The sequence below is a fragment of the Muntiacus reevesi genome, unplaced genomic scaffold (assembly GCF_963930625.1).
Source record: "Muntiacus reevesi unplaced genomic scaffold, mMunRee1.1 SCAFFOLD_99, whole genome shotgun sequence".
Taxonomy (NCBI): domain Eukaryota; kingdom Metazoa; phylum Chordata; class Mammalia; order Artiodactyla; family Cervidae; genus Muntiacus; species Muntiacus reevesi.
This window is the reverse complement of record NW_027078034.1, coordinates 411,231-438,165: the sequence shown is the minus strand read 5'-3', so window position 1 is coordinate 438,165 and position 26,935 is coordinate 411,231. Positions and strand designations below refer to the sequence as shown.

The 26,935-nt window shown below is 36.7% G+C and overlaps 1 protein-coding gene and 1 non-coding gene across 2 annotated transcripts in view; both read left to right on the top strand.

Annotated features, from left to right (window-relative positions):
• LOC136155424 (exocyst complex component 1-like) overlaps positions 1-26,460 on the top strand; it is a 41,625-nt gene extending 15,165 nt beyond the window's left edge. Inside the window, 12 exon segments of the mRNA XM_065917150.1 lie at positions 3,628-3,733; positions 8,439-8,447; positions 8,450-8,482; positions 9,826-9,989; positions 10,560-10,667; positions 12,723-12,799; positions 13,317-13,545; positions 17,075-17,258; positions 19,462-19,577; positions 19,579-19,662; positions 22,060-22,254; positions 25,899-26,460. Coding sequence (XP_065773222.1) covers positions 3,628-3,733; positions 8,439-8,447; positions 8,450-8,482; positions 9,826-9,989; positions 10,560-10,667; positions 12,723-12,799; positions 13,317-13,545; positions 17,075-17,258; positions 19,462-19,577; positions 19,579-19,662; positions 22,060-22,254; positions 25,899-26,111 — 1,518 coding nt within the window. The 3' untranslated portion in view covers positions 26,112-26,460.
• Positions 17,445-17,517, top strand: TRNAG-CCC (transfer RNA glycine (anticodon CCC)). The gene has a single exon. It is a non-coding gene; the product is annotated as a tRNA-Gly (tRNA).
• Positions 26,461-26,935: the final 475 nt, after the last annotated feature.

Below are 26,935 nucleotides of genomic sequence, written 5' to 3'. Positions count from 1 at the left end.
GTAGTGTGTGCTAGTGGTAAAGAACCCGCCTGCCAATGCAGGAGACATAGGAGATTCAGCTTCAGTGTCTGGCTCAGGAAGGTCCCCTGGAGAAGGAAATGGCAACCCACTCCAGTATTCTTGCCTGGAGAATTCCATGGACAGAGGAGCCTGGTGAGCTCTAGTCCATAGGGCTGCAAAGAGTTGAACCTGATTGAAGTGACGTAGCACTCACCTTTGTACTTGGTTATTTGTACCCAGCTCACACTTTTTGGCAGGACCAGGAAAAGCTTGTCTTCATTTCTTTAGGGAAAAGAATAACTAGGCCCTGCCCCAACTCTACTTACGGCTGAATCTAAGCAAACCCCTGATTTGGGGTGTATGTAATTTAGAGCCTAAGGAAAATAGAGGTGCGTTGGGCATGTAATAAGCTCGGCTGCCCAGAATCCCTTCTGCCTAGCTGGGGCAGTAGAGCATGTAGAGCAGTTGAGCAGGGAGAGGTGGTTTATCCTTGTTTAGGTAGGAACAATCTTTCCTCTCCCAATAGCCCCTTGAGGCCGACAGTCTTTAAGACTGCTCACACATTGTCTCAGCCTCAGTCCTATATTTGTAAATATAGAAAATAAAACATGGTGTTATCTGTAAGACTCTAAAGTGAGCACAAGAAAAAGTTGGAAATACTGCCTGAGATAACAGTATTTAAGCTCAAGATAGTTGGATTTTAAGTTAGGTGCTGTATACAGGATGCTAAGAGAAATAAATACTCCCAGTGAGAAGCTTCTCTCTGAATTCAGTAAGTGAATGAGCTGGGAGTCACGCCTGTCTGTGGGCTTCCCCACCTGTGGGTTCTGTTGAGAACCTGGGGGAAGGTGTTCAGTCATTTCAATTGTATTGAAAAAGAAGGTGATTTTCAGTAGTCTGCTCAAATCACTGTTTTAAAAATAGCGACTGTTTAAATTGCTTGGGTAGTAGTGTGCACTTAGTTTGGGTATTGGAATGCAGTCTGTTATATTGAGTGAGTTGAGTAGAAATCTAATGAAGATTTTATGAATTATAAGTTGGTCAGCCATTTACATTGATTTCCAGTGATCAGTGTTTTTGTGATAATTTAAAATTCAACGAATGAGATGCTGAAAAGTGAAATAGCTGAATGAAATAGGAATAATTTTAGTGTCTTTTTAGCTTTAGATTTGCTTTTAAAGTTACACACAAAGATCACAGGAAAAAATTTCCTATTTAACTTTCCTTACGGAGAATCTGTGGGAAATGTATGTGGCATGCAAATTGGAAAAAAGAAGGCTCTATATTATGTTTCATCCAAAAATTTTTTATAAGGACATATCTATCAATAAAATATCTAAATATATATAAATATATCTAATATATTTTTATATACTTATAAAATAACTTAAAAAAATCAATAATGAACTATGAGTCAGTATACAAATAATTTAAGTGATATACCTTTGAAAGTTACATCTGATGTTTAAAGCAAAGTAAACTGTTCTAAAACTGGATGTGTTTGAAATTGAAGTGTAGATTTCATGATAAATTTAAAAGAATAACTAGGCATAGGAGTTTTTCTGCTGTGGATTTATTTAAATTTAGTGAAACTCTACATAAGGCATTTAACATAGGATTTGGAAAAATACATGGCCTCCCGCTGTTGACTCTTTCATCAGGGTATAAAATATTTTTGTATGATAATAAGCATAGATGATGAGGGAATGAGTTTGCATGTTAAATAATAGATGTTTTCATTTGAACTAGAATAAATTTTGTTTTTTAAAAAGAAATCATTTGATTATGAAAACTGTAAGATGTGGTAATTAAATTCTTATGAGAGTAACCTATTTGGGGCTAATTTACTACCCCATGCTGGCAAGGTATGGTAAAACTCAGTGTCCTGCTTCAGTGTCATTGATCCTGTCTGTTGGTATAATAATTTTTGAAACAGCATGGCATTATGGAAGAAGAGTTAAAAGATTCCCTTATTCTTTAGCACTGTAATTTTACCCTTAGGAAATTATTCCAAGAAAGCAGTTCATTAGAGATGAAAAGCTTGTTGTAACATTGTCTATCACAGCAAAATATCAAAACCAATTATGTAGTCTGTGTTAGGAGGTTGGTTTACTAAACTGAACATCAGCAGAGCATAATACTGTGCAGTCATTAGCATATGACCTGGAAAAGCGTGATTGTGCTGCCCCAAACACCCAGTATCGTATGAATGCAGCTATGTTTAAAATACATGAAAGGTAATGTGTAAATTACCATCGGATCATTGAAAAAGCAAGAGAGTTCCAGAAAAACATCTACTGCTGCTTTACTGACTACGCCAAAGCCTTTGACTGTGTGGATTACCAAACTGTGAAAAATTCTTCAAAAGATAGGAGTAGCAGACCACGTTATTTGCCTCTCAAGAAATCCGTATGCAGGTCAGATAGCAACGGTTAGAACTGAACATGGAACAACAGACTGGTTCCAAATCAGGAAAGGAGTATATCAAGGTTGTATACTGTCACCCTGCTTATTTAACTTATATGCAGAGTACATCGTTTGAAATGCTGGGCTTCGTGAAGCACAAACTGGAATCAGGATTGCCAGGAGAAATATCAAAATCCTCAGATAAGCAGATGACACCAGCCTTATGGCAGAAAGTGAAGAACTAAAGAGCCTCTTGATGAAAGTGAAAGAGGAGAGTGAAAAAGTTGGCTTAAAACTCAACATTCAGAAAACTAAGATCATGGCATCTGGTCCCATCACTTCATGGCAAATAAATGGGGAGACAATGGAAGCAGTGAGAGACTTTATTTTGGGGGGCTCCAAAATCACTGCAGGTGGTGATTACAGCCATGAAATTAAAAGAGGCTTGCTCCTTGGGAGAAAAGCTATGACCAACCTAGACAGCATATTAAAAAACTGAGACATTACTTTGCCAACAAAGGTCCATTTAGTCAAGGCTATGACTTTTCCAGTAGTTATGTATGGGTGTGAGAGTTGGACTGTAAAGAAAGCTGAGCACCGAAGAATTGATGCCTTTGAACTGTGGTGTTGGAGAGGATTCTTGAGAGTCCCTCGTACAGCAAGGAGATACAACCAGTCAATCCTAAAGGAAATCAGTCCTGAATATTCATTGAAACAACTGATATTGAAGCTGAAACTCCAATACTTTGGCCACCTGATGCGTAGAAGTGACTCATTTGAAAAGACCCTGATGCTGGGAAAGATTGAAGACTGGAGGAGAAGGGGACAACAGAAGATGAGACGGCTGGATGGCATCACCGACTCAATGGACATGAGTTTGAGCAGGCTTCGGGAGTTGGTGATGGACAGGGAGGCCTGGCATGCTGCAGTCCATGGGGTTGCAAAGAGTCGTACTTGACTGAGCAACTGAACTGAACTGAAAGTATAAAAGTGAAAATGTGAGTGTGATTATTCAACTTCATATTTTTACAAACTGTTAATATTATGATGCCAGTTCAGTTTTTTTAAAAGATGGAAAATAGCCTTCTTGTGTCCTATGAAATGCATCAAATATTTTCAGACCACAAAATTGAAAACAAGCACAAAGGATATGGGGGGATTGAGAAATGGAAATTGTTATACTTGTTTTATTAATGAGTATGTGTTGTTTTCACTTTTAAGAATTGCATGGATTATTTGTCATGACTCTGTGAGAGAGAAATTAAAGATGTCTTTGAAGTTGCAAAGATCAAGATGACTGGCACAACTAAAGAAAGCAAGAAGCTTGGTAAGCTTAGGCACCTCAGTCCCCTTGTTTTCTCTTCTACTAAAAATTATTTATCTGTGACACATAATTTTAAGACTTTTTAGGCAAGGTGGAAGGAGATACAATAGAATTAGTAAAAGAATAAATCTAATGCATTGGTTTGATTTATAGGTTTTTCATGGAACAAGTATGTCTCTAAAGCCTTATTTTTACTAATTAAAATTCTGCAGTATGTGAACTTGACAGCAATTGTATATACATGCCGTGTCTAATAAAAGTACAGCGCAGACGCGGAACCCGTGAATACGGAGGACCAACCATGGGACTTGAGCATCCATGGATTTTGGTGTCCACCACTGGTGCTGGAACCAACCCTGCACAGACACCAGGGACAGCTGTGTATAGTCACAGCAGCAGCAGTTGGCCAGAGAATGAAGTGCAGTCTGGAGAGAAAGTACTAGATTAAGAGACAGATGTTGGAAGTTCAGTTTCTGATTTCCTAAAAGACCTTTTGTACCAGTTGGAGGCAAGTCTGTGATCTCTTAAGTCATTGCACTCCACAGGGAAGTGAAGTGATGCCTGGCTTCTTACTTGTCACTGGCTATTTTGAATCAAAAAGAAAGTTGCTAAGTGTTTTCTCCCCTGTGAAGGGGCTGTAAAAATGTCACCAAAATTTCTCCTGTAATTATACTTTATTTTTCCAAAGAGTTATTTTTGAAACAAGAGGGGTTTTTGTTGCTTCTAAATATGTTAAATAAACAAAAAACTTGATTTAAAAGGATAACCAGTGAAAGTATCAAGTTGCAAGGAAATGATTTGCCGAGGCCACGTTCTGCTCTTGCATGTACCCATCTCTGGGCTTTTTGGATGGAGTTCTGTGCCTGTCGGAGTCAGAACCTGGCCTTAAATGGCTACAGTGTGTCCTCTGTGTCTGCATAGCTCCCCTTTAGAACCATGAGTGTAGCATTTGCTTGTTGAAAGGAGCCTGTGCCCTGATTGAAATTGATAGCTCGTCTTTCCATTCTTTTCTTTAGGACAAAGAAGACTATCTTTAGTAGTGGGTAATTATTTTGTGATTCACTGGTTTGTGGTTTGTTTTTGTTTTTAATACAACACTAATATATTGGTGATACTAGTTCCGATTTTTTAAATGGTTTGAATCTGTGTATTACACTTTGGTAAAGATACTGATAAAAATATTGGGACAATAGGCTTTTGGAAACAGAAATGCTAACTCATCCTAAAGGTTACTTGTTCTTAAACGGTGTGTTTATATCCTTGTTAATGTTTCACCATGGATATGTTAAATTGAAGAAGGAATTCATAGGGCCTGGACTCCATCTCAGGCCTGTCCGTGCTGATCGTGCTCGGCTGCCTCTCCAGTGGACTCTGAACTCTCTGCTTAGTGCCTGTGGGAACGACAATGGAAGGATAAGACCCCCTCCAGACAGGGGAATCTTGAAGATCACATCCAGGTTGCTCATTGCCTAAGAGGAAGCATACCGTAATCACCCCTGTCTCCGGACAGGTCATAAACTTTTCCTGTATCTATCAGGATGTAATCACAGGCTTATCGATTATTAACTGGTTGGAATGTAACTCCGGGCTTATTGACTATTGACTGTTTGAACACACAACACTTGAATGATGGGGTTATTGTAGTTGTATTTACCCTACCTTTGTTTATGTAAGTCTCAACGGAATTGAGGTGGTGGGTTTGGACACGTACACATGGGGTAGGTGGTGGGGTTTGGACACGTACACATGGGGTAGGTGGTGGATTTGGACACGTACACATGGGGTATAAAAGATTTTCACAAATGCTGGACGGGGTCCTTGGCTAAGAGGAGACTCTGCCTTGGGCCCGCCGGTGTAATAAACTGCACTCCACTATCTGCATTGTCCTTCTGAGTGAGTCTGTTTCCCGGAAAGCGTGGCTATAACAAAATCAGTTTTTCTTTTTAGTAAACAACATATTAATACAGTTACATGTTTAATGTTTTCATTTAGTATATTTGTCATCACTTGCTACTGCAGTAAAAGGGAAATCTTTCTAAAACTACCTCCTTGGGAGGTTATTAATGCCCCTGTCATAATATTAATTTATCAAGCTTAAGATTCTCATTGAGATAAATGACATAATTGGAATATAATTTAAATCAAATACAATACTATCTTAATGGTATCATTGCATTAACCTAAAACCTTAATTTTTTTTTCTTATTTTTTGAAGTTCTTAAATTATCTTGTTAAAAAATTTTTAATTAACCTAAGACAAGTTTAGAAGATACTTTTAAAACAGGGTTAAGATTACATCTCTCGTATGTATCCATTAAGTAGTAAGAAATAGGAGAGTAACCAAAAAATTATAGTTTCTATTACTTTGATGTTATCAGTTACAAGAAAGGAAAAACTAAATAATAAACAGAATTCAGAGGATAAAAACTATTTTGTTCATCTTTGAAAATGTAGCTTGTTGGTCAACATTTAAAAATAAATTTCAAGTTAAATACAAATGACTTCAGAAGTTCTAAATAGATAGAATGTAAACTTTTTAAAGATACCTTTTCAAGGATTCGAATTATGTTTAAATCAGTTCTTAATAGTAATTACAGTTAAAAGAGAAACCTAAAATTTGGGGAAGGTAAATTTTCAATGGCTCAAAATTAAGGAATTATGAATAAAATTTTAAATTTGTTTTGTTTTTTCCTTGCTCTGAAAATGCTGCATCCGAGATACTAATAAAAATAGAAAGTCAGCGGCGGGCAGTTAAAAAAAAAAAAAGAATAGAAAGTCAGATTGAATGTATTTTACAAAAGGAAATTGTGTATAGTCATAGAGATTCAGGGGAATTCTCTCTTTTTGAACCATTCTTTACTCAAGTCTTTAACATCTACTTAGTTTAGATAATTTAAAACAACGTTAAAATGCCAGTAAAGCACTTTTTCTTTGCGGTAAGGTTTTTATAAAACCTTTGCCTTTCTAAGGTCAGAAGGTTACCCTGATACTCTCAGAGGTGTGGGATTGTCCTCCCGAGATTGATACTTTGGTGTTTTGTTTTTCTTCTGTATTCCTCAGATGTACTGAATGAAAAGACAGGCAAAGGATATCTAGTAATAATTTTTTAAATTGCCCATTTTTTTTCTTTTTACTACTAAGATAAGACACACAAGTATTAGTTGAGTCCATTTACATAATAACTTCCTTATCTTTAGTAATCCAAAACTTAAAAAATGATATGCCAAGCACATTTTTTCCAGTGTTTCTCCACTGAAATTAAGAAATCTTGTTGACTCCAAAGGGAGTCTTGAACACAAGACTACATTCAGTCCTGAGTGGATGATTCATTCAGTAAATGTTTATTAATTACCTATTACATGATAATCGCTGCTCGATACTGAGAATGCAGCAATGAGCAAAGACCCTACCCTCTTGGTGCTTGTACTCTAGCAGAAATTGTTTAAGGATATTTAAAATTTACCAGAATATTGTTACTTCTTGCTGATAAATAATATAGGCTTTTTTATGAGCCCAAATAGGGCACTAGTAGTATTTATTAACTACTTTAAAAAAAGAAAACTATATGCAGAATTAGGCTTTGCTCTGAAACTGGTGAACTTAGTAGAGCGACACCTTAAGATCGCCAGCAGGTACTGTTCAGATTGACAAGCTAGTGGCTCCAGTGCATCCCCCGCTCCTGGTTGCTGTGTGTCCAGCCTTATCATTTCATATTCCTTTAAACTTCAGGCAGACAAGGCTAGGGAGATTGACATGTTTTTGGTGTGGCAAATTAGTAGTTTATACTCGAGCTTTTGCCTAGCAATAGCAACTATCACTATCCCTGTTTGGCAGGAGTTGACACCTTGTTTTCCGTTTCTTAAATATTTCTAGAGTTATATTCATTAATTTTCTGTTTTATTCTATAATTTCTTTCTTTGCCATTCAAGTTAGATTCTCATTTGGGTTTAGAATGTTTCACAAAACGATCTCTACAATTGATCGAACAAATACTAAAGAGAGGTTTTAGATAAAGGAAATGCCAAATGACCCTGAAAGAACTCCAATTCCCACATTAGACCTGTCTCTCAGCTTTACCCTTCTACCTACCCATCTCCCAATAATTAGTGTTTTGATACATGTGTTTTATTCTCAGTGTTCACAGAGCCAGCTAAGTTACTAAACAGTTTAGCTTATTATTTCTAAAATGGTTTTAAAACTCCACTCATAATTTTTTTATCAGAGGGAGTATAAAATTATTTAGTACAGTGGAGATTCCTTCCAAGAGCTTTCAGTGAATACAGGATTGTTAATGCATTTAATGTATAAACGTGCAAGTTCATTCTATTAAATTTTCACTGTATTAAATTATTTACTTGAACTCTGTTTTCTTCAGAAATCAGAACTTGGAAGTGTAGTCTTTAAATTTAAGTACATCAGCTTAGGAGACTTAAAAGTGTGGGGGAGGTTTACACATGTAGATATTTTTACCTGAATATTTGCATCAAATAGTACATTAAAAGACTAGTAAAGGTTTTTCTGTCATGTAATTTCTCAAGCAGTAGCTGACCAACTAAACATATGTTGCCTCTCTCGTTGCTTGATGCTCCTGGTTCTTTGCATGTGTCTTTTCAACTAGAGCTTTAACTTCCTCTTGTGCGCGGTTTGTGCAGATTGCAGCTTGCTAACTTGTCTTTGTCTGTGACGCTTGCAGCCTAACCCATCGCAGCCACACTGCCTGGAAAAGCAGTGCTGTCAGACGGGAAGCCGAGAGTGGGCGTGCTCGGCGTGTCAGCAGGTGCTCTCAGTGCGTGTGTGTGTCTAGGAGCCAGTCGTTCATCCTGGAGAAGCTGCGCCAGAAACACTGCTTGCTCTGGGTTGCCAGGGCTTGGCCAGAAAGAAAACCAACAGAAAGGAAGTGGGATGGCTGCATCCAAGAAATGTGTGGCATGGTTAAACATGTATGGTGGGTAGTCAGAAACTTATAAAAAGTCTTAACCGTTATACTTTTGTTTTCAGGCTGTGTTTAGAAACTATAAAATTTCTTGTACGTATGGTCAGATTTTGCATAATGAAACCAAAGTTTGTCTCTAACTAACTGTATATCATATTTGTTGTTGTTATTTTTTACTTTACATATACAAATATGATTTGTATATCATATTTTTTATCACTTATTTTATTATTTGTCCCTTCTGACCATCAGTGAATAATACAGGTTTAGCTGAGAAATAGTCAAGAAGAATAAAAATGTTTTACTGTTTAAATTTAATTCTGAATAGAAACATCACATTTTCTTGTAAAAATAGAATCCTTTAATAGTTTGGTGTATGTAGGATATTGTGCAGACATATTGTTCTCATTTTTCCTCATAGCTATGATAGATACCTATGTTTATACCTAAACTCAGATGTCCCATATTAATATAGTTAACTATGTATGTGTTATGTTAGTTGTATTTTAAATACAACAAATATTCAGGTTTTTGTTTTTGTTGTTAGTTTTTCTCTTTTCGTTTTGTTTAGTTTTTAAAAGAACTTTAATCAATTCACTTGCTGAAAAAACAGGAATGTCTGAGTTCAGGAATGTATTAAGTTGAGTCATGTGTAATTGACGTTTTTAGTAGGACAAGATTAATTGAGTGTTGGTAGTTTCATGTGGTTCAGCCTAATATGTTGATTCAATGTAGAGGCAAATAATATTGGAATATGGCAGTTTTTTTCTAGAAATACAATCATTATGTTAGCTAGTATTCTAGGGGGTCAGTGACTTTCATCCATAGTCATGTCTTCTGAGTGGAAAAGAACTCCTCATCTACTTTTGAAAAATCATCAGACAACTGTGATGAGACTGGGCAGGGCACAGTGTGATCTCTAAGATCCCTTTCAGTCTTATTCTGTGATTCTGTATGATTTCACCTATCTTTACATAGGCTCAGAAGTAGAACACAAATCTTAATGAAAGAGGAAGACACTCTACATCCTCTTCATGTGGCAGAGTTGTGCCCTAACCCATATGAGCCCCAGAAGAGCAGGACAGCAGAAGGGAGCCCTGATGGATGCCATGAACCTTTCATTCGTGAAGGTCACAGCTTTTAAAGGTTTATCATTTCCCAGGTCTTCACGGGAGTTCCGGGAAATTAACCGGGTCTACTTCCAGTCTAAATAAGCTCAGTGTTCAGAGCTCCGGGAACCGCCGGTCTCAGTCATCTTCCTTGCTGGACATGGGAGACATGTCGGCCTCTGATCTCGATGTCGCCGACAGAGCCAGGTTTGATAAGGTAAGATAAAATGACGCATGTTTCTTAAACATTACTGTCAGTTTTCTAGCACCAGTTTGTTACTGCTTTAATTGTGTTCAAAGATTTGGGCTCTATTGACTCTTTTAATTAACCGTGTCTTACTTTCCATTTCTGAATCTAAAAAAAAAAAAAAAAAAAACTGGTCAAATGGCAACTGAAATGTGATTCATCAATTAAATGACATAACAGCTTTATTAAAATTTGTTTTAAATCATAAAGAGCTTGCATTGTCAATCCAGTTATTTGAGTGACTACAAAGAGGAAACAACTTTTATGAAGCTAAATTGTTTAAATAAAGTTTTATCACTCTGTTCCTCTTTCCAGATTCCAAGTGAGTAATTGTTGTCAGTTTTGTTTTAGGTATGTTCTGACCCTGTTATGCCTCATCAATACTGCATTGTCTTGTCAATCTTGGAAGTATTTGTTTGGGGGATTCTATTAAGATTATAGATAAAGCTTCCCTGGTTGCTGCAGAAAAGTGATTAAATGTGGAATGTTATTTTAAGCGTTTTGTTCAGTTCTTTGTAGAATCATTTTGGTTTTCTTCAGATCTTTGAACAGGTACTGAGTGAACTGGAGCCCCTGTGTCTGGCAGAACAAGACTTCATAAGTAAATTTTTCAAACTACAGCAACATCAGAGTATGCCTGGAACTGTGGTATGGGTGACATTTATTTACTAGCTCATATTTGTGATCTATATCATAATTAGCCTAATCATTATGTTGTCATAATTTCAATATCAGAACAGAAAGAATTTACATTGTAAGGATTTTTTAAGTAATTTTTATCATATAAGATAATAAAAAAAAAGGATAGTGTTTGAGCATCTAATCTAATATTCTAGACTATCTAAGGCCTAAACATTCTCCAAATTGATGAGTGGGGGAAATGTCTGAGTTTACTTGGCAAAAAATATTTTTAAAAAGCAAATTTATTGTTTTAGTGATCAAGAAAAAGTAAATAGAATTAAAAAATTACAATGATGTTTTAATGTATATTTGTTGTTATTTAGTCACTAAGTCGTGTCTGACTCTTTGCAACCCCGTGGACTGTAGCCCACCAGGTTTCTCTCTCCATGGGATTCCCCAGGCAAGAATACTGGAGTGGATTGCCAGTTCCGTCACCAGGGGATCTTCCCAACCCAGGGATTGAACCCGTGGCTCCTGCATTGGCAGGCAGATTTCTTTCCTGCTGAGCCACCAGGGAAGCCCCCATGGTCTTAAAAAATAAATGAAAGCAAGCAAGAGAAAAATGGTGAGCCTCAAATCAGAATCTTTCTTATGGCTTTCTTACTATGAGACTGAGAGAGTAACAGGCGGGAAGGCCAGGGGTCTCCAAATGGAGGAATGAGGCTGTAAGTGCCAGACATTTTTATCTCTCCTAACCGGCAGAAAAGAACAAACCAGCGATCTGTTTTTCCTTCTCTATACAAAATTAAAAGGAGGTTTCTCCTAACATTCTGTGTGGCCATGACACCTGGTCTCACCTAAAACTAACTACTCCCAAACCTTGAGTTAACCAATACATTTCTTTTTCGTATGGAAATGTTGTCTTAAGCTATGTTAATGAACCCCAGACTCCATCTTCAAGTTGGTTCCGCCAAAGGGCCTAACTTACTTGTTCAGGTGTTGTTCCCCTAATCTATGTAAACGAAACTATTTGTTGGTACAAGATGCAAGTCAATAGTTTTATGGCCTGGGATGAATTATCTGGTGCCATTCTAGATTTTATGACATTCCTTTCTTTTCATTAACAGACTGTGAGTGACTATATACCATACAGCTAAAGACTAGGAGGGGGGTACTCTTTTGCCCCCTTCTGATGCCTATGTCAGAAGCTTTCTCTATCTCCTTTATACTTTAGTAAAACTTTATTACACAAAAGCTCTGAGCGATCCAGCCTCGTCTCTGGCCCCGGATTGAATTCGTCTCCTCCGGAGGCCAAGAATCCCGCGTCTTATCGTTCAGCAACAACCTTTCAAGACCATAAACTAATTATTTAATCCCTACTTTTCCTCATCTATGTAATGGGTATAATAATGCCTATTGAACATGGCTCTCTGGTGGCATAAATGTAAGAAAATAAAATGAGCCATTTGCTAGAGTATTTTAAAGAACTTAAAAACACAATGCAAATCGAGTGATTTTTTTAAAATTAAGATGATCTTTAAAAGAACAAACATATAAAAACAGTGCTCAAAATTAAGTCTTTCAGATGGTTAGGGGGTTTGTTCTTGTAGATGGTAATTGCTAGTAAATTTGTTAGTTTCTGTAAGAACTTCTGACAGCATTTTTTATGCTCAAGTTTTATTAGGATGATTAATTTTATTAGAATGATTTTAATTTTCAAAATTCTCCCTTGAACATGTCCCTAGATATTTTCCGCTTTTTATTAAATTGTCCCCTCGTTCCTGCACTCCCTCTGAGTCTCCTCTACCTTTCTCTCCCGCCCCACCCCCCCCCAAATGTGCTCACAAGCAAACACAGCTTCTCATTCTCAGATAAAATCTGAAAACAAAGCTTCTCCTGAACATTCTGAAGCAACATGTTAAATTATATAATTTCATTGATAATACTACCTTTAAAAATCATTATTTCTCATCATACATTCTCTCCTAAGAATTTGGAGACTGAGCAGGCTATTGCTATATAAACTAAACTCTTCAATTTGTTAGCCTTTTATTATGTAAAGTATCTGAATAATTTTTGCAGACTGAAGCAGAGGACACAGATGGAGGAACTTTGTCACGGCAACATAATGCTGGCACACCGCTGCCTGTTTCATCTGAGTATGTGTTTGTTACTATCTGTTGTTTATTGTGAAAAAAAAGTAAACTTTCAATTGAGCAGGAAGGAATGCTGCCCAGTGAGGAGTCCAGATTACTGTCCATAGCTGACAACACTCAGAGCACCGATCTGTGTGCCCAGTGTGTTACAGAGCTTCTCAATGAAGTAAACTTGGTCCCCTTTATGGCTCTTTGGCTTTTCTTTGCTCTTGTAATCACACAAATGCAGTCAATTTTGATGTTTGCTGGTAGGAAGTTGCATTTGAATTGTAGTGTATTTCTCAGAAATCACAAAGCACATTTCAGGACCCAGTTCTACAAAGGACGTTATTTTGAGTGATAAAAATGCAACCTCAAAAAAATATGTTTATGTTGGAAACCACTCTAGAATAATTAACTATTTGGACAGTGTTAGTTGATATATCAAATTTTAGTCATTTGTGTATACCGAGTGGATTAAAGTTAAAGGTAAATGCACCTGAAGCTTGTACTAACTATTCTGTTTTGTATTTCTGAACAGGAAAGATATGATCCGCCAGATGATAATTAAAATATTTCGCTGCATTGAGCCAGAACTGAACAACTTGATTGCATTAGGAGACAAAATCGATAGCTTTAACTCCCTTGACATGCTAGTCAAAATGAGTCGCCATGTGTGGACTGCACAGAACGTGGACCCCGCTTCTTTTCTGAGCACTACACTGGGAAATGTTTTGGTGACTGTCAAAAGGAACTTTGACAAATGTATTGTAAGTTGGGTATTTTTTTTTTCAGTAACTTAGAACTCTTAACCATTGCAGAGTATCTGTGTGTGTGTGTGTGTGTGTGTGTGTGTGTGTGTGTTTCAAAGACTTCTGGCTTCCCACCAGGGGACCTACTGTTCCTATCCCCACGCCTTGCAGCAGGGTATTGGCTGCAGTGTCCAGGAGCAGGCTAGTGCCAAGTTGTGTCCCGTCTACACTGTGAACCATGGCCAGTCCTGGAGTGGCTGACACAGAGGCAGCAGCGATTACACCCGAGATCCACTAAGTAACTGAAATCCCAGGTGACCAATTAGTGACCATAGATTTAATGAAGCAACTGAAACTTGAATTTATTGTTTTTCTTCTTTTAATATATCACAATAGGGTAATTAATATTTGGGTTATTTCAATTGATTAAAGTATTTTTTTCAGTTCAATAGCTTTAATCATATTGCTTTAAGAATAAATTGTTCTTATGACAACTTTTGGTAGTTATCATTTTTCTCCTAATAGGGAAAAAAATCATTAACTTTATTTTTTCTGTTAGGTTTTGGTAAGCTCATAGATATGAAGAGGATTGGGCCAGGTTCTAAAAAGAGTTTCATTTTATGAATATATTTAGTATTAATATGTAAAAATAGGTATTTATCATCTGAATTATTCTACTATGTAACCTCTAAGTTAAATCCAGTGCTTGAATAGCCATAGAATAATGAGTGAGTGAAAGTCACTCAGTCATGTTTGAGTCTTTGTGACCCCATGGTCTGTAGTTTGCCAGACTCCTCTGTCCATGGAATTATCCAGGCAAGAATACTGGAGTGGGTAGCCATTCCCTCCAGGGGATCTTCCCAACCCAGGGATCGAACCCAGGTCTCTCGCTTTGCAGGCAGATTCTTTACCGGCTGAGCCACCAGGGAAGCCCATAGAATAATGAGAGAATAATAAAAATATTAAGGGTGATTAAAATCCACTTCATCTTTTATACTTTTTAAAAATAATGCTTACTGATTTCTGAAAGTTTAAAAGCCATCCGTAGAAACGTAAATGTCACCTCAACAGACTTGTTAACCCTCCTTCCCCACCAAATGATTGCACTGGCATTTGAAATATTATGAAATTTGGCCACTTATCCTCTTCCCTGCCCAGCTTTCTTCAGAAGTGATGATAAACCTGTAAGGTCTGATTGTAAGCTGATTGCCAAAAAGAAAATAAAGAATTACTAAAGTCTAAGATAATGAGTCCCATGTGACATAGAATAAGAATAGCTAGAACATTAACCATGAGAACACTGTACATTTTTAGAATATGAAGATTTTCTTGCTCTTATCAGTGAATAAAGCTAGTATATAAAACTTTAATATAATACCTCTCAATCCAGTTGAATGTAATTGTTAGAAGTGTAAGATATAATAGTGTCAGGGAGATGTAGACATAGGTTCAAATGAAGTGCTTAGCACATTGCCTGGTACAGAATAAGAGCTTGTAACTAATTGCTTGTAATGGTGATGATGATGATGATGATGACAGTAATGAAAGTGAAAGTAAAGTCGCTTAGTCGTGACCGACTCTCTGCGACCCCATGGACTGTAGCCTACCATGCTCCTCCGTCCATGGGATTTTCCAGGCCAGAGTACTGGACTGGGTTGCCATTTCCTTCTCCAGGGGATCATCCCGACCCAGGGATCGAACCCAGGTTTCCCACATTGTAGGCAGATGCTTTACCATCTGAGTCACCAGGGAACAATAGTGGTAATTAGTAATAGTTTGCTGAAGAATGTTCGTGTTCCTCTCAAAACTGGGAAGTGAAGAAATTTAGTTAAATTAACCTAGACAAAGGTATAAAGTCGTGTTTTTTCCCTAAATTGCATGTATTTCTAAAAGATGGACCTTGTCACTAAAGGGAAGAGGATGGTTCCTTCTGTTGGTTATCATCAATCTGTTTCTTAATTTAAATCAAGTCTTTTCACAGTGTCGTCAGTTGTGTGTGCTCAGTAAGTGTTACATGTTTTTGGTACTTGGGACAAGATCTGGACCTAAAGCATACCTTGAAAGAGTAGTGAATGGTTCTCTGTGTATTGAGCCAAAGAATGAATGTCAGACAACTGCAGAAAGTGGAATAGATGGTATCTGAGTTTAGTACTTTCATCTGGTGGCCAAGCCCAAAGTGTTCTTCAAGGAACGGGGCTAAAAAGATTAGCCTGCCAAGAACTAGGGATAAAATTAGAAACATAGCAAGTACTACCAAGCTGGACACTGCACTCCAGTACATTTCTTACCTGCATTTACTTTGCTTTTCAGGATTCCTCACACTACAGTGATGTGGTTTTGTACCCTTTAACCTTTGAAAATGGTATGATCTGGGTGTCTCTGCCTCATTGTATATTCTTGCCTTCTTTGTCATAGATTAATTAACCGTATAAGGATGGGTTTATTCCTGGGCGCTCTGTTCTGTTAATGTACATGTCTGTTTTTGTACCAGTACCATATTGTTTGATGACTGTAACTTTGTAGTATAGTTTGAAATCAGGGAGCATAATACCTCTGATTTTGTTCTTCTTTCTTGAGCTTGCCTTGGCATTACGATCTTTTGTGTTTCCATACAGGTTTTAGAATGATTTGTCCAATTTGGATTCCTTTTATTTATTTTTCCTGTCTGATTGCTATGTCTAGGACTTCCAATACCATATTGAACAAAAGAACGGTTACTTTTCTAATCTCTACATGTCATATGGTTTTCAGGTTATACCCCCAGAATCTCAGCACAATGAAATTTTAGGTAGGAGTTGAAAATGACTCAACACTTGGGCAGTGTACTTCTTACTGGGAATAGAACTAGATCCCCTGGAAGTACATAGAATCATAATTGATTATTTTGAACCAAAGTGTCTATGTTCTGTCTATATGTCTATTTGTTACTTTGTATCCATCTTACACAAGTACTTTGCTATACTGATTTAGAGTGAATGACTAATAGGTACATGGAAAACTATATAATGCAAATCCACAGTAGAAGTACCTGTTCTCCTCTGTGCTCATACCCCCAAAACATAGAACTTCTCTATCCAAACAAATTTTAGGCTGATGAGATTTGGAAATGGTTGTGGTTCTCAACTTGACTACATAGACACCAACCAGAAATAATCTTGAGAGATCCTGTGTGTGCTCTGGTATCTGCTCTGCCCCAAAGTGGGCAATCATTATATACTTACCTTTTATAAATGATAGAAGTGTTCATTGGTTGTTTTTACTTGAAACAAAGACCTGAGGTTCACAAGCTTTGAGTGCATTTTGTTTTGAATAATTTGGATTTTTTCCCTTGATTTTAGTTCCTTCAATGATATCTATGTACTTTTTAATCTCTAGAAATAGTTTTTCATAGTTATCCATATTGTGTTAATCTTTGATTAGTAAATGTCCGAAATGTTCTAGGTATTAAATTACATCATGCCTTTGTGGTATATATATTTACTTTTAATTGTACGTTGTTTCTAAGTTGCTTAGCTATTTTTCTCCCTTGCTTTCTACCTAACTTTAGAGTAACCAAATAAGGCAAATGGAAGAAGTAAAGATCTCAAAGAAGAGTAAAGTAGGAATTCTCCCGTTTGTTGCTGAATTTGAAGAATTTGCTGGACTCGCAGAATCAATCTTTAAAAATGCTGAGTGTCGTGGAGATCTAGATAAAGCATATACTAAACTTATCAGAGGAGTATTTGTTAATGGTAAACTTTTGTTACATTATGAAGAAGTTTTTGGTGGTGGTTTTCCTTATTTCTGGTGTTTTTGGTCAGTTGTTTTCATTATTTCTGATTAAGTTAGAAGTTGGGAGACAGATGTGTTCGTTATTTTCCATAGTCTCTAGTCTTTTTTAAGTTTTCTGAAATTAAAGATTTCTTAAATTTGGGACTTCTCTGGTGGTCCAGTGGCTAAGACTCCACACTCCCAATGTGGAGAACCTGGGTTCAATCCCTGGTCAGGGAACCAGATCCCACATGCAGCGATGAAGTCCTGGCACAAGTAAATAAAAAAATATATATATATTAAAAATTATAATAATAATAAAGATTTCTTAAATTTGAAAAACAGTGTGTAAAACCCTTTTGTATTTACCAGGAACTACTTATATTTTAGGGTTCATATGGGCTATCAGTATGCAAAGTTGAAATTCATTTTTTAAACACAAAAATGACCTTGTGGATTACATTCGCATTTTAGCAAGAGTCTTCTTGAGCTGATCAACAGTGATGTCTGTATGTGTGTGTGCTTAGTCAGTCAGTCATGTCCGACTCTTTGCAACACCATGGACTGTAGCCCACCAGGCTCCTCTGTCCATGGGATTCTCCAGGCAAGAATACTGGCACGGGTTGCCGTGCAATCAGCCAGGGGATCTTCCCAACCCCGGGATCAAACCCAGGCCTCCCACATTGCAGGTGGTTTCTTTACCATCTGAGCCACCGGGGAAGGTCAAGAATACTGCAGTGGGTAGCCTATCCCTTCTCCAGGGGATCTTCCCGAGCCAGTTACTGAATCTGGGTCTCCTGCATTGCAGGCCGATTCTTTACCAGCTGAGCTACCAGGGAAGCCCAAATTAATGCTAAAATAGTGTAATTCATCATCTAGCTATGTCAGATCACACAGTTAAGTTACAGAAACAGTGTGGATGTGTTTAATTTGAAATAAATGATCTGACTGCATCAATTCAGGAATTTTTAAAACTAAAAAAAATGACCAAAGTAGAATTATCTCAACAGTTAGAGATAATACATTTTTGGTGGAAACAGGTTTAGGGGAAAGATGATAAATTACATGATTGAATGTTTATATGGTTGATATTTCTTTTAAAATTCAAAGTAGCTTTGCTTTGTCTGATTGTAAAGTAGTATATGCTCATTACATACCCCCCAAAATCAGCACACTGACTTTAAAAATCAAGAAGAAACTAAAGGTAATTTGTAATCTCATCATACAAAGGTTAACATTTAATTTTTACCTGTGTGAACTTTTCAGTATATCTCTCTCCCTGACAGACATGCACATATTGTGTGTTCTGTAATTTGAAATGTTTCTCACACCTTACACCCTGTTTGGAACCTGCTAGACTCTGTGATTCTAGTGTCTGTCCTTGTCTCCTGATACAGATAACCGTAGTCACTTCTGATGATTACATAGAGTTCCATCTGTCATTGTTTACTTAGCAGATCTTCTGTTAACAGGCATTTGGTTTGTTTCCAGTTTTCTGTATATTTCTGTATATTGTCCAATAATTTCCCTAGGATCAGTTATTAGAAATAATTCCTGGGTCAGAAGTTTTGTGTCTGTTGAGTTTCTGCCAAATAACCACACAGAAAGATTATACCTGTTTGGTCCTTTGAGCGTTTAGTGGAAGTTTCTGTCACATCTGCCTCGAGACCCAGTATTTCTCAGTATTATCAGTCTTATTATCCTTTGTTAACCTAGAAGGATATAAATCAGTTTTGCTTACACAGTTTTACTGTGTAAGAGCTTCCAAATTATATGTTAAGTTTATTCGTCTTTCTCTTTATGACTTCTCAGTTTTGGGCCATTCTTAGAAAGTTCATACTACCACAGAATTATTTCTTTAATTAGGTTTATTTTTCTTAGTACTTACAATTGCATTCATTTATTTGCCTTTGACATTTTAAGCACTTGAACAATTTAGGATTTGGTTGGCTAAAAGATGTGAAATAGGAATCCAAATTTAGCCATATATATATAACTGTTTTAGAATGATTGTTTATTTAGGTTTAGGTCGATCCTTCAATACAGTATGTTTTATTTGATTAAGTCCAGAAATGTGCTTACTTCTTAAAGTTATAAATGAAAAAAATCATGTAATTTTTCCATAGCTAAATGTGGTCATATTCATACCAGGTCATCGTTACATTTTTTCCATTTTTGTTTTAGTGGAGAAAGTAGCAAACGAAAGCCAGAAGACCCCCAGGGATGTCCTCATGATGGAAAACTTCCACCATATTTTTGCAACACTTTCTCATTTGAAAATCTCATGTCTAGAAACTGATAAAAAAAGAAGCCAAACAAAAAAACACAGATCACCTTCCGTCTTATGTCATATACTCTTTAGGACAACCTCTTGAAAAGCTAAATGTAAGCATATTTTCATTCAGTATATTTTTCTTGGTTTTGAACCTGTGTTTAGACGTGAGTAACACAACAGACATTTAAATTTGCTCATTCACTGGTGCAGGAGGATAAGGAAGGATGGACTGAGATATTGAAGCTGCTCAGACACTGCTAGATGTTTTATATACATTATTTCTTTTAATTCTTGTAAACGATGATGTGGGGTAAGATAGCATTATCCTTGTTTTACAAATGAAGAAACTGGAAGTAAATAAAAAGTTATAGTAATTGACAGGTAGCAAAGCAGGGGGATTAACCATAGATTTAGCCTTTTCCATTATACCAGTCTTCCATTTCTTACCTCATAAATGGCTAACCTTTATCCCTAGCTCAGATGAAGATTTTGAAAATTCTATCAAGATAAAAAGAAAATAAAAAATTGTTTTATTCATTGCCTTTTCTTTATCCTTCCTTTCTTGACTTGTCATTCCCCAGAGCAAATCTGATCTTTAAACATGAGAAATGGTAGTTTTAGAGAACTTTGCAACATAGTAGAAGCTTAAATGGACCCTTCTAACAAATTAGGTCCACAGTGTGATTAGTCATCTTTGTTTTGAAGTTAGAGTCAAATAAAAATTGTCTATCTGTTGTCAGCAATTCAAACGCAGAACCAGTGCCTTGTAAACTGAAGAACAGGCAGATGTTCCTTTAGGGTAAAGGGTCTGTCTCAGACCTAAAGCCTGCATGATGCGTAACTGCAACATAAAGGAACTTCCTTTGAAATCAAATTTAGAGCAGACACATTGATAAATCCTTTATTATGTAACATTGTTAGAGAAGCTCTAGCCAATGCAGTAAGACGGAAACATAAAGATATATGGAAAGAGAATCGTACTGGAGTGGACTGCTGCTTCCTTCTCCAGGGAATCCTACCACCCAGGGGTCAGATCTGGGCCTCTTGTGTCTCCTGCTGGCAGGCGGAGTCTGTGACTGCGCCACCTGGGAGGCCCTCGGGCTTACAATCACCTGTGTGTGACCTGTGGGGGTTGTCTCATCTGGTGAAGGAAAGTATGTTTTTTAACCTAGTCAAGGTATATATATATATCAAAAAACAATTTGTTTCCTATATGTTATAATAACCAATTAAAAATCTGTGTAAAATAGAAAAATAAATACATTAATTAAAATCTGTGTAGAAAAAAAATTTAAATATCTGGAACAGATTTGTCTAGAAAATTATTATTAAAAATGTAATAATTTAATGAAGAATAAATAAATAATTGCTAAGAAAATTTTAGAGAATAGTAGAGAGGGGATTTGACTTGTCAGTATTAAATCATGTTGTGCTCAAGTAAAGACTTGCCAATATACATGTTAAAAAACCAATTACACTTTAAAGGCAACCTGAGAAGAATGTTTATAACAGCACAACAGTCAGTATGCTAAATATAAAAGATCTTTTTAAAATCAATCAGGAAAGCACTAGGATCCCAATATATAAATGGGTATGGGTTCTGAATGTACTTACTGAGCATATGAAAAGCAGATAAACTTCATTTCTAGCTGAAGAATATTGAAATAAAATGACAAATAAACCTTTCTTACCTTTTTTTTTTGGCTACACCACTTGGCATGTGGGATCTTAGTTCCCCATCCCCGTCCGTCCACCGGGGATCCAATCCATGCCGTCTGCATTGGAAGGGCAGAGTCTTAACCACTGGACTGCCAGGAAAGTCCCCCTTTTACACTTTTCAAAATGACAAAGATTTTTCTTTAGTTATGATAATGCTGATGATAGTATGATAAGATTAAATAGTGTCATATACTGCTGACAGAAATATAAAGTAACTGAACTTTTCTGGGAAGCAATTTGTGTATATGAAGAGTCTTCAGAATGCTTAACAATTACACTCCTCAACTGAGGAATTATAGTCCTAGAAATTTATGCTGGACAGTCATCAAAAATGTGGGTAAATACCTATGTATGAAAGTTATTTATAGCTGTATTTATAATAGATTTTGTTTTTGATGAGTAGATTTTGCCAACTTCAAGAGAAAAAGTGAAAAATATTGAAGGAATGAATAAACATAGTATAGTCATTGGACGGAACATGATGCAGCCATTAAAATTTATACTTTGGGAAAAACTTAAAATATTAAATGAAAAATATAGCATACAAAATTAATCTCATTTTCATACTCACACATCAAACGACTAGAGGGAATTCTAGTCTTTTGACAGTGCTTATCTCTGAGTAGTGTGATAATAGCTGATTATTATTTTATCCTTTATATTTTCACACACTGTCTGATTTTTACACAGTGGATATATACTATTTTATAGTCAGATTTTTTTTTTTTTTTAATTTAAGTGGTAGTGAGAGCCGTTCTTAGCCGTTGTTTCTTTTCATTTCCTTGAAGCACTTCTTTGAAGGTGTGGAAGCTCGGGTGGCACAGGGTATAAGAGAGGAGGAAGTGAGCTATCAACTTGCGTTTAACAAGCAAGAACTCCGAAAAGTTATTAAAGAGTATCCTGGAAAAGAAGTGAAAAAAGGCCTCGATAACCTCTACGAGAAGGTTGATAAACATTTATGTGAAGAGGAGAACTTACTCCAGGTATGCTTTAGTTCTCTTAACCTACCTAGATTGCACATCCTTATATATATCTATTTTCCCCTAAATATTCCTCTAGAAATGCTATACATTTTCTAATTTTAGTGCAGGAGGAAAGCGCCATATAAAATGCAGACAAGATTAGTAAATTGTGAGGAAAAAAGGAATATTTATACAAGTTTATATGGCTCTCTCTGTGTATTTTATCTTTCTGTTGTATCATTTTGAGACATTAAGTTGTTTTGCTTTTGTTTGGGGATGGGTTTTTCATGACTTTCTGTGTTTTGTTTTAGTTTGGAAGGTAGTAAGGGAATGGAATGTGGAGTGATTGTGAGCATGGGAGCCTGGATATGGGTTCATAATCTGCCTCCAGGTAAAACTGCCTGGTTTGGAGCAAGTTAGTTCACCTCTCTGAGCCTCAGTTTCCTTATTTGAAAAGCAGAAATAATACCTGTACTCTCTAGGTGGGCACTAATATTATTGCCATTGCCATTTTATACATGTGAAAATCAGAGCTTAGAGAGGTAGAGTAATGTGACCACGATCCCATAGCTAATGTATGATAGAGTCAGGTTTAAACCTCAGTTAGAGATGAGTAAGAATCACTCTTGATTTTAGCATCATGGAAGGCTTCATGAAGGAAAGCATTTATGTTAGTCTCTGGAAGTCAGATACTAACTTAACAGATAAAATAGAAGTGGCATTCCCCGTGGAAGAAATACTGTGAGCTAAAAGATGAGAAGCAAAAAGTGTAAGTAAAGCTGTTTAGTAAAATAGTCTTAAGCTGACTATTAGGAATTTAAGATTTGTGACATTTAGGATTTACAAGGAAAAATCCTAGAAGAAGGCACTCTTTGAACTGGCAGATAGAAATGGTGTTCGTTCATAGTACCCACCCTCACCAGGTTGTCATGAGATTTAAATAGAATAATACATACATAAAGCCCTTTGCACTGTGCTGATGTGAAACAAGTCGAGTAAGTGTAGCCTATTGACAGCGCTGCCGTGTCAGTGTGTGTGTGTCAGGTTCTGCCTTGATAGTTGTCTAAGGTTTATTTTCTGATGGGACTGTTCATTTGTTTACTTTTTCTTGACTGAAGTACAGTTGATTTACAGTGTCGTATTGATTTCTGCTTATATCTGTCAGCAATTTAGTTTCCACTTCTAGACTATAGATCCCTTTGACTGCTCATGATTAGTCTGACTCATCTTGGTGTTCTCCATGTCATCAAGAAGTGTTTTGCATCCTTAATTTTAGATAAATTAAACTTTCATCTGCTGTGAAGTTTCATTTAATCCTTAGTCTTATTTCATACATAGTAGTGCATAGCCACATCTGTGTTGGCTATTGGAACAGATACAATAACAGCTGAAATGTAATAAACATTACTGTGTCAAACACTGTTCTGAGCACTTTACATACATTCACTCATTTAATCTCATTTGAACCTGTGGGGAAGGTATTATTATCACGACCCAGTTTACAGATAAGGAGGGCCTTGAGGCACAGAAGAGTGGTGTAACATACTCAAGGTCACTCGAGGAGTTACGAATCTTCCTTCAGGATGTACATTCTTAACTGTTGTTGTTCAGTCGTTCAGACGTGACTCTGTGACCCTGTGGACTGCAGCACGCCAGGCTTCCCTGTCCTTCACTCTCTCCCAGTTCAGCTCCGTCGCTCAGTCGTGTCCGACTCTTTGCGACCCCATGGACTGCCCAGAGTTTGCTCACATTCATGTCCATTGAGTCGATGATGTTACCTAACCATCTCATCCTCTGCCACCTTCTTCTCTTCCCACCTTCAATCTTTCCCAGCATCAGGGTCTTTTCCAGTGAGTCGGCTCTTCACATCAGGTGTCCAAAATATTGGAGCTTTAACTTCAGCATCAATCCTTCCAATGAATATTCAGGGTTGATTTCCTTTAGCACTGACTGGTTGGATCTCCTTGCAGTCCAAGGGACTCAAGAATCTTCTCCAGCACAGTTCGAAAGCATCAGTTTTTTGGCACTCAGCCCTCTTTATGGTCCAAGTCTCACATCTGTACATGACTACTGGAAAAACCATAGTTTTGACTCTACAGACCTTTGTCAGCAAAGTGAAGTTTTTGCTATTTAATATGTTGTCTAGGTTTGTCATAGCTTTTCTTCCAAGGAGCAAGCATCTTTTAATTTCATGGCTGCAGTCACCATCCACAGTGATTAACTATTATGCTATCCTGCTGCTAAGTCACTTCAGTCCTGTCCGACCCTGTGCGACCCCATAGACGGCGACCCACCAGGCTCCCCCGTCCCTGGGATCTCAAGGCAAGAACACTGGAGTAGGTTGCCGTTTTCTTCTCCAAAATGGATGATGCCATACCACATATATTCAAGAGCAAAACTACCAACCAGTGTGGTAATTTTATTCGCCCAGTAGGTTGTGTACTAACTTAAAGCATTTATCTCATCATAAATGCCTTTATCATTTTTCTACGACTGAACAGGAAATTTTCCTTTATTGTCTCGCTTCTTGTATTTGAGAATGGTTATCCTATATGTAATTCGTTGAGAGTTCTCCAGCTTTCAGTAATTCAGTATTGGTTACAAATCATGTAATTACTAAAATACTGTATCGAATTTTTCCTTCTGAATAACTATTGTGTATATGGATAAGGCTCTTGTGAAGATCAGTTGTAAACTTGAATTTTGAGGATCATGTGATTCTGATTCTATGAAATACATTTTCCAAAAAGTTGAAATGTGGTAATATTATTCTTAAATTTATCATGTGCTGTCATTTGTATGAAAGCAAGTCCTTATAAAATCAATATAGAAGAGTTATTACATGTCATTTATCATAAAACATAGTCAGTCAGTGGTACTCAGTGAGGACTGAATCACTGCCATAAAGAGACTCGTGTCCTTAATGCATAAACACAAAGACCCTGTCAGTGCAGCGGCTTCACTTTTTTGGCATTTATTTTACTTTTGGTTACGTCAGGATCCTCACTGCAGCCTGTGGGCTTCTCTCTAGTTGGGGCGCTCAGGCTCAGGTCCCATGGCCTATGGGATCCCAGTTCCTGGGCTAGGGATCAGCCCTCATTCCCTGCATTGGAAGGCGGATTCTTAGCCACTAGGCTGCTAGGAAAGTCCCTCTACAGTTTTAATAGCAAAAAATTGCAAATAATCCAACTTTCCATTAGTAGTAGATGGATAAATTAAGGTGTATTCAGTATTTGCCAACAGAGTAGTGAGAATTAGTGAATTTTATCTACAAAAAATACTGCAGATGAATACCAGGAAAATAATGTCAGGTTTAAAAAAAAAAAAGTCACAGAATATATATCATATGATTCTATTAATATAAAAGTTCAAAATAAACAGTATTTAGAGTTACAAGTGTTGTATAACTGAGAAAAAGCAAGGAAATGATCATAAAATTCTAGAGTGATTAGAGAGCAGGAAGGGAAGATTATGGTATCTAGCAGGGGCAGGATTTTAAAGGTATGTTATGTTACTTAAACTGGGCAGTGGCTACATGGATTTCATTGTACTATGATACTTGATACCTTACACATACCTTATAAATCTTATTTTATATTAGCTCAACGTTTAATTTAAAAACAAAATCAAACTCATATGTGTGTGTATATTCTTTATTGACATAGGAAAAAACCTTCACATTTGTAGATGATCTGGAGACAAAGAAGATCCAAGGTTGGTTGGATTGCTCGAGGTTCAAGCCAAGTATGTTCAGAGCTGATATTCCACACAACAGTGACCTCCCTCTCCAGAATGTTACAGATATAAATATATTTAAACATCTAAAGACCAAACACTGTCTAATGTTTCTGTTAACAGACCAAGTTTATTTTACCTGAGGTGGTATGGCTCTTATTTAAAGAAAAGGCAGATAGCAAAATACTTCTTAGAAAAGAATCTAAAAAAGTAAGCACGTCACATAACAAAATTATCTAAATAACTGGATAGAAATTTTGAGAAAGTAAGATGTACATGATTCCTATTAAAGATAAACATTGGTTAATTAATATGTCTCAGTTTATATTTGTGTTAGTATCTGTTTATTCTAAGGAATTAGAAACTAAGTTTAATACAGCTTTTCAAAATTAAATAAGATATTTTGAATGAAGAAAGAAAAGCAGTGGATGACTCTGATCAGCTACAATTTTCTAGATCTTAGAGATATGTAATATTTTGTGCTACAGATAGAATGAGAAAAGAGCAACATATGATAACTTAGAGAATATAAAGAAATGAAAAAGTGCTGAGAAAGCAAAAATGGCTATGCCAGGAAGGTTAAATATACAATGGTGTCTAGGAAGTAAGATTATTAATTCTCATAACTTTATGTTCTAGGATTCTCTGCATCTGCAAGTCCCCAATTTTAATGTACATATGAAACAACCAGGAATCTTGTTGAAATGCAGGTTTTGTATGATCTAAGACTCTGCATTTCTAGCAAGATCCCAGGTAATATCAATGCTACAGGCCTATAACCCACAGCTGAAATTGCAAAGTTTTACAGTGGTGTCAGTTCAATTCAGTCGCTCAGTCATGTCTGACTCTGCGACCCCATGGACTGCAGCACACCAGGCCTCCCTGTCCATCTCTTTTGTTTCTTTAGGTAGATATACTCCTAAGTATTTTATTCTTTTTGTTGCAATGGTGAATGGTATTGTTTCCT